Raw genomic sequence first — 18,093 nt, 5'->3', positions numbered from 1 at the left:
TCTCCGGTTCCCATCGTTATTTCTAAATATGGCATTGAAGAAAACCAAGCACTTTGCAATTTTGATATCACACGAGGAGCCTTCCCTTATTCTACTGAAATCTCACAATCCCCAGTGTCTTGTGTACACACACACACACACACACACACACACACACACACACACACACACACACACACATATATATATATATATATATATATATCAGTTAACATACACAACATACACTTTCTCCACTATACAATACATTACAGTCTGTTAAATAAAGCCTCATTTAAACATGACTGTGATCATAGCTCCCAAACAGTAACACTAGTGTATCCCTTATTGCATTTGTTGGCTCAAACACTTGCCCAGAGCACTCGGAAGTTCCCAGTTTGGCATATTGAGCACATGTGTCATCTGAATGGACTAATTCACAGCCAGATGCTATGAGACCACAGCAAACGTGTTATTGAATGGCTATAGCCTCTGTGCCTTCATCACAACAAGATCAGTGTTCTCACACTGACTGAATCTGTGATCTCTCTCTCTCTCTCTCTCTCTCTCTCTCACACACACACACACACACACACACACAATAACTGCCCTGTTTGTTCATCCGTCATCCGACCTTTTGGGTCTTTGAAAATTGTTAGGGGTTCATCTGAATAAGAACATTCCCAGCCTCCTCTAGACCTCTTGTTTAACATTATTATGCAATTTACTAATAAGAGATTGATTGTTTCTGGCTTTCACTTTGACATATGTATTATATTACCATTGATTGTTTTGTTTTTAAGGACTGTTCATTATAACCTAGAGGGTAAAGGGTGGTGCAAAAAGTTGGTGGCAATTCATGTAATTTTTTACACACAGGGGAGGGAGATTTATTTTGGCTTAAGGAGTTACATTCAACTTTAAATTATCATAATTTTGTGTGTATTTTTAACACCCTCAGAAACCCCAAATCCACACGTGGGTCTAAAAAGCATGTTTTCTTAAAAAAAAAAAAATCCAAAATCACAATATTTATCATATCCAGGAACTGTGCAGTATGGTTGTTTATGGTGGAGGGAGGGTTATAGACCTTAAAAAAATAAAGTCACTCCCTAACCACCCTCCCAGTCTGATACATAAAGTACAGCTCTTTACCAATAGGTAAAATATGTTAAATTGATGCAAGTATTAATCTTATTAATCATAATTACATAAATACATTTCACCCCGGTCTGCTACACATAGGACTGTACTACAAAAGTGCTTTATTTTGAAATCTTACCCGGAAATAGTTGTTTTCTGCCACTGGTTTGACGTTTGTAAATCCTCTTTCATGAGCGTAACGGGGAACACCGAGTGGCTTTCATGCTGATGTGATTGAACCTGCGAATATAAGGAAGCCCGTTAACGCAAACAGGTACGCTATCAATAACGCTTTTAAAAATAATACCCAATAACAATAACAATGATAATAACAATAACATAAATTAATAATAATAGTAGGAATAGAGCGTGCGTGTCTGGCATCGTAATTTAATGTGTAACGTGAGGGCTGCTTACTGACTGAGCGCTATGGGAGTCTTTGTCATCAGATAAAGACATGGCTGTTGATTTATTATTGAAAACCGATTGAGCGTGTCGATCTTCCTGTACCATTAATAGCATGTCTTTATGTAGCCTAAAGGTTTTTTCTTTACTGTGGCAACAATGCAATTAGAGGACCAAATTGCGCACGACTATAGGCTACTTGATGCGTTGCAGCGCCTCCACTTAGCCCTTAGTAGCTGACAAATGTTGGAAGACATCAGTTATTTAAATCCTTCTCTAATGCAGGTTTTTAGTGGACGAATGGCAGCTCATATAGAGTCATGACAAGGCCATTTAATACAGTATTTAACTAATCTGTCATAATCCTATAGTCTAGCCTATAGGATTTAATAGGATGCTATAGTTATAACAGTAAAATACTTTGAAAGTTCTCATTATATTGCATATACTATAGCAAAGAATTGTATTGCTTTTCTAAAGGGTTGTGCAGGAGTACATGTGTGAAAGAGTGTGCTGGGCATCATTCCCAGTTATGATCAGGCCACCTAGAATAACACTGGCATAAGTTTGTGGGACTCCATTCCTGCACTCCCGTCATCACTGCCACTCTCACTGTTAATTTTCTGTTTGGCAGCATAGCAAATCAAATGGTTGCGGAGCCGGAGAAGCCAAGTTTAGTTATTTTTCACTTTTTTTGTCAGTGCAAGAGAGGTCAAAGCACAGTGGCCTGCTGTATTATTTACCAATTTGATTTGGAAACATTTGTTTGGCGTCTATGCTTGATATATTGTTGTTCAGGCCAGCTGAGCTCTGTGGTTACCACTTGGGAGCAAAGCTGTGAGGACAGAAGGAGCATGCCTCTGCAAAGACAGGATACATAATCGCTCAAACACACACATACTCACACACGCACACACGCACACACGCACACACACACACACACACACTGCTGAACTGCTTATGTACTGCTTCATGGGTGCAATGGCGTGACTAAATTATGTAAACTGTCAATTAATATTTTATAGAGTGTGAGCATATAGGACACATGAATGTTCTGTCACTTCTAGCTACAAATACAAACATGTACATCCACAATCAGTAACAAATGAACCTAATGAATTAGTCATGATAATAATCAATCAAAATTCAGACTTTGTCAGGAAGCATTAAGCTTGAATCTAAAAATTGGGACATTATGTTATACACACAAATCTAAAATGATTGTTTGCATTATATGCTTAGAGCTGAGTGGACTTTCTCCACTTAGATTTCGGTATAAGCCTTCAACACTGAAGAATATCAATTTATTTGCAAAAGATCTTGTCACATGAAGTCTGTGTCTTGCAGATCTTTATGCATAAATCAGCAATACAGACCATTTGCCTCTGAGATGATACTTTAATTCTCTGTTTTTATGCTGAAAAGCAGTCACCCTGTCTCTCCCGCTTCTACATGTTGGGACTGACAATTGTACAGACAACATCTGTTGGGTCTTGCCCGTCTTGACACCATTTTGAGAATGACAGCTGAGTGGGAGCAGGCTCAGATGATGACATAGGAGGCATCCAAAAATAGCCACGGTCAATCACAAGCTTGCTTGGCTCTGGAAATAGCCACAAATGGATGTGGGAGCTAAGGTCATTTTTTGAAAATAAGTTAAAAATTCAATATTTAGACTGGAGTTAAAACAAACTATCCTTTGAATTACCAGGGGGATATGTAGTCTCAGAAAATATTTTAGTTTGTACTCTTGTAAGTGCATGGATTAAAAATTGATTGGTAAAGTTGAAAAAAAATCTCAGGCTGATGGATTTTAATTAGTGAAAAAAGGGCAGGGAAGCCTGAACCTGTTAACTGCTGAAGGGCAGCCTCACCCAGACAAATTGATACCGAGTGTTGGAATGTCAACAGAGGGCTTTGACCTAAATCTCTGTGGCAACACAGCTTCAACCAATCATGCTCCATGTTTATTCCGAGTGGGATGACATTTGAATACAGTACTGTCCTCCCTTGTGCCATAATTACCCCTTTAAGTGTGTGTTTTTGGTTGCTGTTTTGCATCAGTTAAAGAGCACCCTCATTTGTTGTTTTCATCCCACTGCCCAGTATTCTCTCTGCAGAATTTGTCCCCCGTGTGTCACCGGTGTTGCCTGTGCCCTCGACTGAGATTAAAATAGATTAATCAGGGATTAGGTCATAAAGTAATGGGAGGGAGGGATGTATTGTATGAGTGCATGGGTAACACACTGTGTCTCCATGTCAACATAAACTGCAGATGCGTCCATTGTGCATACTTGCGTACAGCAAACTGCACAAAATTTGAAGCATTATAGTAGTTTTCTTTCAAATGTAGCATGTGCTGATTTGTGTGTCCACGTTTAGCCTACCTGTGCTGCTGTGTGTGCCAGGCCCTGCTATGGTGAGGTGTGTTAGCGATGACGGATGTGGAGGCGACCTATGAGGACTTCATCGCCTCTCGGCGGTCTGGCCGCAGGAACGCCATCCATGATATCCCAGCAGCCCCTGGGGTGGAAGGACCCACTGACCTGTCACAGAGTCTGGCACAGCTCAGCATCAACAAGTCAGGTGAGAAACATCTCGGTGGTGATCTGACAGGACAGTAAAGGAAATAGAGGGGTTTATGTAGGAGGTGACTTCAGAGCGAATGAGATGCAGGTGAGGATGTGGCGGGGAAGGCTTCTGCAGGGTAGATGAGGGAAGTGGAAGCAGGTGTGCAGATGGGTGGAGCAGTCAGGTGACAGGGAAAGGAGGGAAAGTCTGAGAGCATCTGGTGGATGGATGGAAAATGGCAATAAGGGGACATTGGGAATAGAAGAAATTTGGCTATAGAGAGAGAAAAAGAAGCAGAATGATCAGCAATATGCACAAGCGAGACAGACATTGTGACTCATATTTTCATGGGCACTATAAGAAACAATTAAGTAGGGACCAGAGTCACCAACTTGGAATAATACAGTGTAAATCAGAAGAATAATTAACTTACTGTATGTTGTAATTGCATGAAGTTTGTAAAAATGTGCTTCAGTTGCATCTATTAAAGTATGACGTGTGTGTGGAGTGTACAGTGCAGTGTCATTTTTTAAAACCACCACCAGGGAGTGCCAATCTTCAAGTATCATCATATATGATTTTATTTATAGTGAATCAATAATTTGTATTGTATGAATACAACAATGATTTTATTCACCACCAAGGTAGAAAAAGCACTGTGAAAAATGAAAGTTGGATGTTTGGCCTTGGATGTTTGTTTTAACACTGGTCTTCTCAAGGGGGATCGGTTCTCCATGCTCACCTTGGTTTTTACCAGGGAGCCAAATTACCCACAGAAGCCTTTTCCTCAACGAAACAAATGGACTACACTGAACACTGAACTCAGCAGTTTCACATTACAAATCATTGTTTCTGAAGCTCTTCGGCTCCTCACAGCCCACCATCTGTTTATGCGTGCGCCCCTTTTTTCACTGATAACTTAAGATCCAGATGTTCAGGATGTTTTTCAACCAAGATAAATTATCCAGAGAGGTCTCTTCCTCTTCAAAATATACAGACCCGGTGATTTAAAGTGGTAAAAACAACAAATAAAGCAGTTTTATCTTAAAAACTATTGTATTTCTGACACTGTTTGGCCTCTCTTGAAGGAAATGCTTACCAAGGTGGCTGAAAGGAAAATGCCAATGGTCTTATCTAGAGCCAGTGTTTGGTTTGTCCATTTCGGGCTACTGTAGAAACATGGCATTGCAACATGGCAGACAGACTCCATGGACGAGGACTCGCTCTTATGTCGATATAAACAGCTCATTCTAAGCACTGATTCTTGTTTCAGGTGATTCTAAACTAAAGAAAACATACTTATCATATTATATTCCATTTCTACCAGTATATCCCCTAATTCCTGCACACTGGTCCTTTAAATGTGACATTACAGCTAGTTTGGAAGCTCAGTATGCAAGTGTGATGTGGACATTGGGAACATCCAGTGTACATACACTAAGAATGAACTTTTTAGTGATGTAGGAGACACCTTATTTCTAGCGCTTCAACTTTTGAAATGAGCAACAGTTGCATAGATCTGTCATGACCGCTGTCCATGGTGCTGAATCTGGGGCTGTCCTGGGCGTTCCCAAACTCTTACGCTGGCTGGCGGTGTCCCACTGGTCAAGACTGATAGTTTGTTTTGACTGATCAGACTTGTCATTTGCCTTATCTGCAAAGCACACAATATATACCATGTTGTCCTAGATCCTAGTTGCTGAGTCTTGTAAAAGTTCCCTTAGCATTTTCTTTGACAATAAGCTCTACCTTGTTAACTTGCTGATTCAACTAAACCCCATTCACATCACTGATTTCAGGAGTAGTAACTTATGCTTCTCTCTCTGTCTGTCAGGAGATGAGGGAGAAAACCCAGAGAAAAGCCAGGACTGTCCAGCTAAAGAAGAGGAGACTCAAGCTGAGGGCAGCTAAACTAACATTTGTGAACTCAAATAACCACTTCCTTCCTCCTACCTGATCCCTGACTGCAAGGCCTGCCGCATCTAATGACTGTGAACAGACACAGCAAAATCTTCCTCTGCCACTGTCCCACCATCACCGTCGCTATGGCAACCACAGCTCCCTTCTGCACTTGGGTGTGTTCCAATTTCCTTAAAAGGCCTCCTTTCCTTGCTGCCTTTCCTTTATGGCTGCTGATGTGAGATTGGATGTGATGTATGGTGAGCGCAGCGTCACATCAACAACCAAAACCAGCCCTGTTTGACTCTCGGTGGTCCTGAGAGGAAAGGAAATAAGGGAAAAGTGGTCATTCAAGGTTTTTGGAGCAGGCTTAAGTGTTGCCACTCCCTTTCCTCCACGCCTTGAATCAATCACCAGTGATGTGACTGAAAGACTTCCAGGGAACTGAGGACAGTGATCGCATACTTCCTCTTCGTTGGTTTGTTTGTTTATCCATGTCAGGTGTGACGGACTCAATTTGAAAGAAATATAAAACAATGTTGCAATCTGGCACTTTTAATATTGCATTAATTTTTTTACTCTGTCAACATGATCAAGGCAAAAAGCTAAAGAAAGAGCAACTCTGTTCTATTTCATTGGCTGGCTTCCCTGTTTCTTGCTCTCCTGCACACTGACCCAAAACCTCCCAAATACTCACTAGCCCTCTTTGTGCACACTGCCAGGCCTCACAGATGCTGCCAGTATGCACTAGATAGTGCCCTGAACATCATTTTAGATTCTTTTTTTATATTCACAATATTGTAAAGCTTTTATTCTAGATCTTTACATACACGTGGGGAATTATTGTCTGATATTTAGTAAAGCAACTTGCGTATGATTTCCCCAACTTTGATTTATTATATGAACATTTTGTAACTTTGTATGCAGTTTTGCTGTTAACTGTTCAAATATTCATGGTGAGATCTTGCAGTCATTCATGAGGTTGCTAACAGATTTGGAATTAAATTTGGAAATACTCATTATTAATCATCTCTCTCACAGTCTGTGGCTGGTCTATGGAGAAGTTTTCAGTTTTGTAATATGGGATGGTGATGGTGTAAACTTTTCTATGTACAATAATGTCCATATTATTGTGTCCTGGTAAGATCAACACACTGCCGTTTTGCATATCCCAGTGTGTGACTGTGAATGTGTGTGTGTGTGTGTCAGGATGTGTGTGTTGGATAAAGGTAGATGGTGAGATCAAGAATTTATTTGTTGCTGGGGATGTGAAAAGTTCAACACTGATTGCACTCAAGTACTTTGCGTTATTTGATGTATTATATTAGTTCATTGAGATTAGTGTTGTGACTGGACAGACTACTTTTGAATTTTGCATTTCTTGTTTCTCCCGTCAGTCAACCTTTCATTCTCAGAGAGAACCGCCCCTCCCACTACTATTACTGTAGCTATGACACACTGCCTTTTTTTCTGTTGTGTAAATCAAATATGTACATATGCACCCTGAAAGTTTCTATCTTGACTTTTTTGTGATTATCATCCGAAGATGGTATCTCTTGTTTTTCTTGGCTAGTTTTATGAAATTTTAAGAAACTGAATGACTTGTTTGAGGGGAATTTTTACATTGTATTTACAGGACAAGAGAATTACATTGCACTTTGAGTCAGGTAGAGTGTGATTTATTGACCAGTACTGTTGCACTGTAGGTGACCCAGAGCACCCATGATCATGTTATGTTTTTCATATTGTTCATTCATGAATCATGCCACTGCGTTGACACAGACTTTATTGTATAATGTCCTCAAATTTGATTTTGTTGGTGTGTAAGTTTTGATGTGTAATTAAATCTCATCAGTGAAAAAACGTGATAGAGTCAAGATGAATTCTTGTTCGGTAAGTTGTCCAATCCACAGACGAGTTGCCGGAGTAATCATGGTAATTGTCTCCCTCTAGTGGGAAACTTTAGACCCTATTATTTAGCCACAGAAAAACCATATTGGTGGTCAATTTTGACATTTTGATGCCCTAAATTGGGCCTTAAGTTCTCTGTGATAGGATAGATACATTATTGGTCCATTTAATGGAATTGGGGCCCTTAAAATACAGACCAATGTAATACAAAATTAGGCCTATGTTAAGTATTAAACACTGATTTCAGACTTGTTGTGCAGAAGTTAATTATCTTTTCTATTTAACACTTCTTAAAATCACACTACAAAGGCTTTCACAAATATAAACAGAGCAATGCAATCAAGTAATGTTATGAAAGCTTGCAGTAATAAATACCTGCTGATTTGGATGCAGACAAGGCATAACAAAACATGAAAATGTTATAATAGAGTCTTAATGTAGGCCTTGTGATGTTTTTATCTGAGATACAATAGATAGCTGGATTCAAAACCTGACAAAATGTTCTTTTTGAACTAAAAGAGCAGTCAGTACTGAGGCTAATACTGACTGATGTGTTTCCCTTTCTATGTTTCTTTCACACCTGCTGTTGGACTTATTCACCATAAAAATATCATTCTATACAAACGCTGTATAATAGCTTAAATATGCCATCTTTAATCACAAAGCTAATGAAGATGTTAAAGAACAAGGCAACTTTTACACACTTGCAAAGTTCCAAATGTCTGTTTGCCTTTACTTTAAAACAAGAAATCCCACAAAGAGCCCAGGACAGGGACAACAAAATCAACTTTGCTTGTAAGTTAATTTATTTCGGCTCATCAAGTGAGAGATAAGTAATAGCCTACTTGGTGACGAGGGCCAACCTGCTCATCTACTTTGCCAACAGATTATAAAATGTACAGTAATCACCATGATAACGCTATGACTCTGACAATATAAATCTGAAGAGTTAGTTGGGTTCATTCTTATGGTCTTGTTTGCCTCAAAAACGGGAGTACATCTCAGAACTTAACATGTTTTTTAATGAAAAGTATGAGCACAAATACAATGATTGCCATCACAATACAACAGAATGATACAGATTACATAACAAATAGTAATATTTATTCATGCTTAAAAAGGTATACTAGAATGATTTTTTAAAAAACAATGTATAGACTTATAAAAAAGTAATCCCTCTCAATCATCACTTGTGATCCAATAGAAGTGTGTGGCGGCGTATTTAGCTAAGACCCTGCTGTCTGCCTGTATTGTCTTATTTTCTGCTTATTTTGTTATGTTTGGGACATTCTTCACACAGTGACAGAGCGCACAGGTGAGGCCAGGAAATTCAGACTTCTGACTTTATTCTCAGAATTCTGACATTAAATTCTGAATCTAAATTCAGAATTTTCCGAATTCTTAAAAATTAAACTCAAATAAATGTTTTCACATGTGGCCCTAATCGTCTCCTGTAGCACTTGTTCAGAAAAAAAGCTATGAAAATTGCAGACACTGCAACGAAAACCCCTCGCAAATGTAATGAGGTAAAACATCAGGCAGAAAAAACTAATTTCAAAGCGATTTCACTTTCACTTGAAATACTGTTTACAAATAACAACCAACAATTCTGGCATGGTATATCTTAATGCAACATTTTGAAGCACACAAAATCAATAAATCTGCATTTCTCCTAATAAACATAGCTATAAAAATCAATTTTAATACAGTCCCTATAATTTTACAGAGGTAGTCCATGAAACCATGAACACCTCTATCACACTTTTGTCTAAAACACAACACCATTCAGCAGTGTGTTTTTCAGTGTTTAAATGGATTCCTGCACCTGAGAGCAGTTTTCTAGAAGTTCTCCAACAGTAGTTATACATAACTACCTAATTTCCTTCTGGGATAAAAAACCCATGCATAGCCTGTTGAAGCTGAGCTTTCACATATGCTCGAGCGACCTCTTTGAATGTTTTGCCATCAAGAACCAGGATGAAACTCGACTGGCCGGGATTGGTGTTGTTAATTGATGCTAAGACCACACCTGCAAAGGGAAAGGAAGAAGTTATTGTTAGAGTGTAAAGCAAAATATCAAAAAGCTAAGGCATCACATCAAATGCATGAAGTTTTCAAATGTACTTTGTTACTTAAAAATAACAAAAGGTCTTGTCAAAACAGATGTAATTAGTGAGTAATCTCTGTTTTTTTTTTCTAATTTTGATGATATATGGTCACATAAACACACCATGTATACTGGTATACATCATACATTATGCACACAGTGTTCTCACCATCATCCTCTGACTCTCCATTTGGTCTGGGGATGAACACAGGCTCTGACGGCCAGCAGTTTTCTTCACTCCAGGAAACCTTTTCCTTGGTTTCTGTGTCAAACTTTGCGATCTACAATAAATGAACAGATTAGGAAAAATAATAAAGACACGTTTTTAGCCTTTACAGCAAAGAATTACAGTCTTGCACTTTGAGTTTCCCATACTGTATCTGATAACCTTAATTATCTTGTAGACAAGCAGTCCACCCGTGCAGTACTTTGCTCCAATTGTAAGCCATATACTAATAAAAGAGCAATAAAGTTGTAAAATAGACCATCCTCATACTGTTGGTACAATAAGGAACCTGTACCTTTTCCTACAATCAGCTGGGCTGACTTCAGAGTGACAAGAGATTCTCAGGAAATGAAGTAAGATGGCATCGCTTCCCCAATCTACAGAGGAATTTGCTACTTCATTACATATGCAAAAACATGTTTTGCTAAATCTGTGAAATGACTGCAATTGCACTTTTTTTTTAGCGAATATCAGCACTTTTCATGTACATCACATATCATATTTGTATTAGTCACTGTTGCAATCAAAAAGGGAAGTATAATTACAAGTCATGATAAGGTCGTTCAAGAACAGGAAAAAATATATTGTATAAGTTGAAATAAGTTCTCACCTCAACAGTGGGGGGGGGTACAAAAAAACAGTACTCGAGTATTGTTCCTTTTAACTATTCATATTTAACTATTTTACTTCATTACATGCAATTTGTTGCATCAATGTATTAGAATTAAACTGGCCCTCAAAAGGTAATAATAAATGCAAAGTGCGCATTATTTATTTTTTTAAAATATATTTTCATTCAAAGTACAATATCCGTACCCAGACAAATAACAAAATATGAGCTGTTGATGTGGAATTCTCGAAGGCCAATATGTTCATTGTTTTGGGCTGACAAAGTAAGCAGGACCTAATATGACCTTGTCATTTAAGGCAAACAGGATCTTGATGTTAGGCCAAGGACGTACTGTATGTGCCTCCAGGGGGAAGTGGGAAGGACACAAAGGTTTTTCTTCTTCTGACATCATCTTGGACTATAGCTGGCTGATGGGGTCGCGGAGGTCATGGTAGGTTAGGACCACACCTTAATTTCTGGTAATTGACTGACTTGGGTCATCTTTTTTATGGTGTTAAAAAAGATACCTCTATAATCTGCTGATAAAACTTCAGCCGGCAATGATCAAATTATTGCATACAACACTTTTGAAATAGGTTTTACCCTGCTGATATCATGTTCTTTAGATAAAGGCAGCATGGAGTTAAATTAAGGTGACTGCTTTTGTGTTGATGTATGCAATGTGTTTCTTTTCTTAGTGTGTGCTCATTTTATAATTAAAGTATTACAACTTGGCCTGCAAAATTTATCACCCATATTTCATCAAACAGAAATATTTTCTTTGCTTGTGTGAAAACTATTTATCATCATAACACTAAACTTTTTCCTTTTGCTCTTCCTGCTTTTTATTCCATATCAAAAAGACCATTAAAGTTCAAAGAAAAGCCAGATCTCTCTTGTGTTTAAAGGATTCTGCATCAAGTGGGAATCAACAGAAATATCTAATTGTCTGCGCCAGGATGTTTCCTTTTGTTCCTTCCTGTTTGCAGACACTTAACCTCTGGACTGAGGGTATGCGGGGAGACACAAGGGAAGCTCTGTTCAGAAGTGCTTTGCAGGTCAATACTTAGAAGCCCCAATTGAGTTTGTCACGTCTTTCTATTGTTTCTGGTACCTTGACGTGCAAGTGTACCCAATGGGAAGAACATTCGGGTTTTGTAGCCAAAACCAAGAAGAGGTTTAGTCTTTTTTTTGAGGCATTCGGTAATTCTCATATCAACAAAGTGCTTCCGGCCTTCTGTTGTGCCAACTGTTAATGCTGAGTTCTGTGATTTGCTTCCTTCCTCTATAAAAACAAGGCTGCCGCAAACAATGTGCTTCCCTATACCCCCCATATAAAATATCTGCTCTTCAAGAGGTTGCAAGTTAGGGGTGTCTAGGGTCTCTTGGCACATAAAACTTATACGTGTTAAAGAAATCAAAAAGACGGATGTTCCCAGCCCTTCTCTTCCACCTCAGCCAAATTAAAAACAATAGGGAGTGTTACCTCTTTTGCCAGTGCAGACTCTTCCACGCAGCTCCCATAGACAAACCGATGTCTCTTGCAGTTGATGTCATAATTTATCCTGGGTAATTCAAAACCTGGTGGACATGAAATTATAGTTTTTGTATGTGTATAAACAAGTCAAATAATCTCAGAAACACAATGTCAGGAATGGTATTTAAGCACAACTAAGAAAAGTGGCATTGAGTGGCATTGGTTTTACCTTCACAAAGCACCTCTGCCTGGCATATCAGCTTGCCTTCTTTCTCCTTCACAGCACTGGCTGTTGTGTATTTGAGTTTTACCAAGTCCTCTCCAACTGCCACACCCTGGAAAAAAACAGTCGAAAAGTAATAAAATACATAAATAGGTGTAACAGGAGCATCTCTAAATTTCAGAATAAAATAAATCTTTACAAATCCCACCTTGTCTGAGCGGACAGGGAATACAAATCGTTTGTAGCTTGGCTTGGAGTAGCTATCATCGTGGTACCCATTGTTGTCCTTCAGCTTGCTGAGGTAGAACATTTCGTAAAGGCTGTTATCACGGTAGGCGATGACATCGAAGATCACATGACCATCATCCTCATAAGCGTTCACTTGATGGTAGACGACCATTGCTTCGGTGAAGAACTTTGTCTCCACTTCTTTGCCAGTCTTTCTGTCTATCAGGTGGATCAGAGTCTGTTAAAGAAAGAAACATTTAGAAAGACAACCACAGTTATGTTTACCCAGGTGTTCTCTCAGAAACACTGGGAGACTTATGCCCACTCTTTCAAGGCAACATATAAAACACATTGAGCACTTACATTTTCCTCAGGGCTGTATTTTAGGCAGCTTGCCCAATTGACTCCCCTCATGTACGCAGTGGCCATCTTGAGGATGTCCAGTTTTAAAGGCTGTTCAATGAAGATGAAGTAGTTGTCCGTCATGCCGAAGCTGTGGTAATAGCTCGGTGTGAGCAGGGAGCGGCAGGGAAGTGTGCAGATCACCTCCACATTCTTCAGCGCGGGGACATTCTTGCCTTTTTTGTCTTTAAGTGTAAAGTGCAAAAACAAAAAATGTGTCACCTCAGTTATTTTAATTTGTTGCATTATCAATAAAGACAATGGTATGGGTTTTGTTTTAACATTTAGTTACATATTTTTATTTATTTTGAGCATCAAACTCTTAACTTACTATATTCTAGTAAATTCAATGCATCCATGTGTGCCTATTCTGCATCAGCTTATGGTGGAAATGTCCTTAAAGTGTAACTAAACCCCCCAATTTTGGCTTGAGTGCCACCTCCCTGGAATGTGAAAAAAGTCTCAAAAATGGGCAGGTCTGGGAGGGGGGCTAAGGCATGCCCGGTCACCTTATCATGCAGCCTCTCTATCCACAGCACCTCCTTGCCCCATGTGCACACACAAAGTAGTCTGTTGGGGAGACAGTGCTTGACTGCTGATGAAAGCAGCCTCTTGCTACCAGGTTCAGCCAATAGCAAAATTCAGTTGCAACAGCCAGGATGGAGGACCCCATTATGAGTCCATAAACCCTGAAATGTGTCAGCAGTTTAGCATCTCCTGTTCCCTCGTCTCAAAGTCAATGGATTTTTTGAGTGGGTTTTTAGTTTGACATTTTGTTCTCCAACATAAAATATGTCAGTAAAATATCCACACACAAACTTTGAAACTTTTATGTATCTTAAAAATGATGGTTGCTAACATGTGGCTAAATGAGACTATAGAACGACATCAAGACAAACACAGCTTTACAACCTCATAGTTGTGGCTATGCGACCACAGTGTAGTTTGTTATTGCCAAGCATTAGCTCTTTATGTCTGGTGACTGAATTTAGGCTTGTCCTGAAAGTAGTGTTCATTTGTGAAGATTATATTTCTGAAAAAAAGTTTAAGTATTATAAATGTTTGTTTACCACAGAGATTATTTTCTGCCATTATAAGAAATCAATTCCACAGGCTTTTTGACGTGGGAACTAGAGCAACGCTAGCCTCCTGAATGGCCTACAGAACATCATCCCTGGGGCACACTATATGTAAAATTTTAATAATTTGCACTCAAAGAGTTGGACCTAAATTAATCAACAATAGTACTATATATATATATATATATATATATATATATATATATATATATATATATATATATATATATATATGCAACTGAAAAAAAAAATTTCAAAAATTTGGGGATTTAGTTATTCTTAAAGGTCGTCAAAATAAAAAAAACAGTAATAAACAAAACAAACAAACAAACCAAAAAACAAACGAAATCTACACTCGTGGATAAAGAATTGAAGAATTGTCTTCAAATGTAATTCTGAGAAGTCAAGAAAGGATCCAACAGCAGCAGGCCCACTTGTCCACTTCTCCGTAACTGTTCTTCATCTGGTTTTCCTGTCTAACATTAACTGTCTAGACTGTCTGCAGAGTACAGCTGATATGAAGAAAAAGCACTGAGGTGCCAGTGCCAAATAGAAAAGGTTATTAGGTTTACACACCTTTCTCTGAGGAAACAGGGACTTTGAACAGTATGTATTTAGTCTTGCCCTTCTCTGCCACTGAAGTTCCGATGTTGTAGGCGTTGCCCTCTTTGTCGTAGTGCGGGTGGGATGAGACCAAGTTTACTGGCAGGTACTTCATGTAGTCCACCTGTGTAAAACAAAAAGTTAAGCAACTCATGAGCTCTTAAATCAGCAAGTATTAGATGATGTTACCTTGTCCTGTGTTTCCAGCGTCACAGGGTCAATCTTGCGGATGTAATTTGTTTCAGAGGTGGCGTAATAGTCCTTTCCGTATTTAATGAAATTGCTTGCACCATTGTCAGTGAAGTCAGGCACTGTGTGGTTGAGAAAGGTGATTGCCCTGAAAAGTAAGAGAAAACCATTTGAAGAAATGTGATGTGATGAAGAATACACAGTTGGGCAGTGCAGATTTGCTAATCAAAGAGCGTCTGGGAGCTTCCATCCCCCTACTGGTCTGGCCCATGATCTTGTCACATGCCGAATGTGTGTGTCCTTGCTGCTTCCTGCCCCCTTCCCTACTTTAATACTGATCATTTTGATTCTGACAGCTGTTTGTCCCATTTAGGTCTATTTGCAAATGCCCTGAACACATTTGCATTTGCATTGTGTCTGATCACTGCCCTCCTTTGTTTAATATTATTTATTATTTACATATATGCTGCTTTGGTTTACTGTTCAAAAGTGATCCTATTTCACTCACCCAGGGTCAGCTCACCAGCTCAGATCTGTCTCTGTCTCTACGTTCAGTGTGCCTGCATAATTCATTAAAATCCTTTCACAACAACATTTGTGAATTTAGTGATTTGATGACTTCAATCAACAAATGTCATCCAACACAAAAGACATAATTTGCTCATACTGGGACTGAGTGGTATGAGGGGAAAAAAATAAATATCAAGATATTTTTGGCCCAATATTTTGTCAGTATTGTAGGGCTGACTATTGGTGTTTTCTCAAAATATTTACACATGGAAATTTTTGATAAACAAACATCAGTAATGCAGATAAAATGACTAGGTAAAGGCAAATAACAGAACAGCTAGAACAGTCTGGAATGTTCAGAAAATTACAACATTTTACAGTAATTCAACATTTAAAATCAGGAAAAGACAATGCTTACAATATTATGACATCCAAAATTTGTATAATAGATAGATATAATATTGATATATTGCCTAGCCCTAGCCCATACTGAGGGTCTTGTAGAAATGGGTGGGTCCTTTGCATCCCAATTATAAATTCACAAAAAGGGAAACAGAGGGGGTTCCTACAAATACTGATTATCATCACAATGCAGATGCACATGACTAGTTTATTTTTACTATTTAATAGAAGTAAGCCAAATGTGATTATGAGTCATAAGAGTGACTATTCTGCTCAGAGTTTTCACTTCCTCCATAATTATCTCCTCAGCTAGTTGACATTATGCAACATTATGCCCCTAAAGGGAAATCTCATCAAATGGGGGTGTGTGACACAATTGATTTAGGGATCCTTGACACAAAAAAGGTTGAGAACCATTGCTGGTTGCTTGCAGCATGAATGATTCCCCCATGCTGACAGTAGGGGAAATCACTGTATTGCAGATGCTTCTCAAGAATCAAACTGATGTTTGCAGGTCACGTAAGAATAACCACTGGAAACAAAATTGTGGAACAGCTCTATAACTATATCATAAGTTTGGGACCAAGAGTACTACAAGGATACCATGAAAGGAATAAAAATAATTAACCCTCTGAAACCTGAGCAAATTGATTTGTTTTCTTTCAAAAACATGGTGATAAGGCAATTAGCAACTTAACAAGACGTGACCCAAAATTTGGCAAACAATTAGTGAAAAGTTAGAATGCAATTGCCTAAAAATAAGGCCCCCAAAAAGGTTAAAAGTAAAAAAAAAAAAAAAAAGTAAAAAACAAAAACAAACAAGAAAATTACCAGAAAAAAAGTGTTGAGAATTGAAAAAAAAGATTTCCTTTCTTTTTTTCCTATGATTTAAAATGTAATTATAAGAATTATGAAGTTTTTGTTGGACATTTTCACAAAGTTGCCAATTGCCATGTCTTCGAAAGAAATCAAACCAATTTGCTCAGGTTTCAAAGGGTTAAATAGCTTAGCTAAAGTCATCTGAACACAGCACAAGAAAACGGATTTTCCAGGTTTAAAAGGGTTAAAAGTGTGGTTTCATTAAAATTATGAATAGACTCACTTGACAATGAAATTCTTGCTTGGGTCTGGGTAGGCCATTGTACCCATTTCAGACACAACTATCCTGTTTGCAGCCATGTTTGCTTCGTAGGTGTCACTCTTGAGGAATCTGCTTCTGTGGGTCACTTCACCTGTGAGAAAAATAAAATAAAATAAAAGTTCATGCGTTAAAAATGCTCTCCTCGCTGTCAATAGATATAATGTCCAAGTAACAACTCAACAAGTGCGAAACAAATATACAAACCATCTTTAAAGACGAAGCTGTTCATTATAGCCATCCCATCAAACCAGTGGTCGTAGCTGGTGTCCCCCACAGAGAAGATGCCGGGACCGTTGCGCAGCAGCGTGCCTTGCAGCCAACTGGGAATACTCCCTACAGGAGCAGAAACCAACCAACACAAAACCATCAGCAATTGAAGTCAGTGCATGTGTTGCTCGTTCAGTAGAGCAAAAATGTTACCTACCTTTTACTTCAGCTTTGCAGGGCTCCGGGCTCTCCACTGCGTTCTTGGAAAAGTCTGGTGCCATGTTTGAGTGAAGCGCGGTGAACAATACGCGGAGGTGTCTGAAGAACTAGTGCGGTCAGCAACAGCGCACACCTCTCCCTTTAAACAGCTTCATGGGGGGTTGGACAAAGGACTTATTAACATATCTGCGCAGGGGTGGCCTTCATCTGCCAGGAGTTTATTGTAACGTTGCTGCAAGCGATGAAGGGAAATCTCGCCGCTCAGTTCAGCGAAATGCGCTCCTCTGAATAAAGCTCTCATTATGTAACATTCTGAGTAACCTGACAACTTCGCACCTTTAAGGTACTTTGCCATTTAATTTATTGAAAAAAAATCTTAATCTGTTCAACCAGGTTTAATATGAGCTATGTGATTTTTTGTAAGTCTCTTTTGTTATGTGTTTCTATGTTACATGTATTGCTGCAGGTGTTTACCCCTTACTGCACCTTTGCCTTCTATGAAAAACTTGTATAATCCGCAATCCACTTTTATTGCCCCCCACCACATGTATTTTTTATGTCT

General features: G+C 38.7%; 2 protein-coding genes across 3 annotated transcripts; one reads left to right on the top strand and one right to left on the bottom strand.

The window, feature by feature from the left end:
* The first annotated feature begins 1,269 nt into the window (after nucleotides 1-1,269).
* On the top strand, nucleotides 1,270-7,865 carry pkia (cAMP-dependent protein kinase inhibitor alpha). Of its 2 annotated transcripts, none has more exons than XM_042510683.2 (3): nucleotides 1,270-1,396; nucleotides 3,910-4,113; nucleotides 5,933-7,865. In XM_042510683.2, exons 2-3 carry the CDS (start codon nucleotides 3,963-3,965, stop codon nucleotides 6,007-6,009), a joined length of 228 nt encoding a protein of 75 aa, XP_042366617.2. In that variant the 5' UTR covers nucleotides 1,270-1,396; nucleotides 3,910-3,962; the 3' UTR covers nucleotides 6,010-7,865. The 2 variants fall into 2 exon arrangements, with proteins under 2 accessions (XP_042366617.2, XP_042366618.2); XM_042510684.2 differs by having other exon boundaries at nucleotides 1,271-1,396; nucleotides 3,936-4,113.
* A 1,044-nt stretch (nucleotides 7,866-8,909) lies between these two features.
* bco1 (beta-carotene oxygenase 1) lies at nucleotides 8,910-17,683 on the bottom strand. The gene is made up of 11 exons (XM_042510018.2): nucleotides 17,530-17,683; nucleotides 17,310-17,438; nucleotides 17,067-17,196; nucleotides 15,053-15,200; nucleotides 14,837-14,987; nucleotides 13,143-13,366; nucleotides 12,760-13,017; nucleotides 12,558-12,663; nucleotides 12,338-12,432; nucleotides 10,185-10,296; nucleotides 8,910-9,937 (listed from the first exon to the last, which is right to left on the bottom strand). Exons 1-11 carry the CDS (start codon nucleotides 17,591-17,593, stop codon nucleotides 9,783-9,785), a joined length of 1,572 nt encoding a protein of 523 aa, XP_042365952.2. The 5' UTR covers nucleotides 17,594-17,683; the 3' UTR covers nucleotides 8,910-9,782.
* Between the last annotated feature and the right edge of the window lie 410 nt (nucleotides 17,684-18,093).

The sequence above is a fragment of the Plectropomus leopardus genome, chromosome 21, assembly GCF_026936395.1.
Source record: "Plectropomus leopardus strain MGB_pleo_1.0 chromosome 21, ASM2693639v1, whole genome shotgun sequence".
In the NCBI taxonomy this organism is placed as follows: Eukaryota; Metazoa; Chordata; class Actinopteri; order Perciformes; family Serranidae; genus Plectropomus; species Plectropomus leopardus.
This window is presented reverse-complemented; position numbering and strand designations above follow the sequence as displayed.

Coding starts and splice junctions, on each gene's coding strand:
- pkia (XM_042510683.2), top strand. CDS start 3,963: ATGACGGATGTGGAGGCGACCTATGAGGACTTCATCGCCTCTCGGCGG. Junction 4,114..5,932: donor GCTCAGCATCAACAAGTCAG/GTGAGAAACATC, acceptor TCTGTCTGTCAG/GAGATGAGGGAGAAAACCCA.
- bco1 (XM_042510018.2), bottom strand. CDS start 17,593: ATGGCACCAGACTTTTCCAAGAACGCAGTGGAGAGCCCGGAGCCCTGC. Junction 17,197..17,309: donor CAGCTTCGTCTTTAAAGATG/GTTTGTATATTT, acceptor TTTTTCTCACAG/GTGAAGTGACCCACAGAAGC. Junction 12,433..12,557: donor GGCAGAGGTGCTTTGTGAAG/GTAAAACCAATG, acceptor CATGTCCACCAG/GTTTTGAATTACCCAGGATA.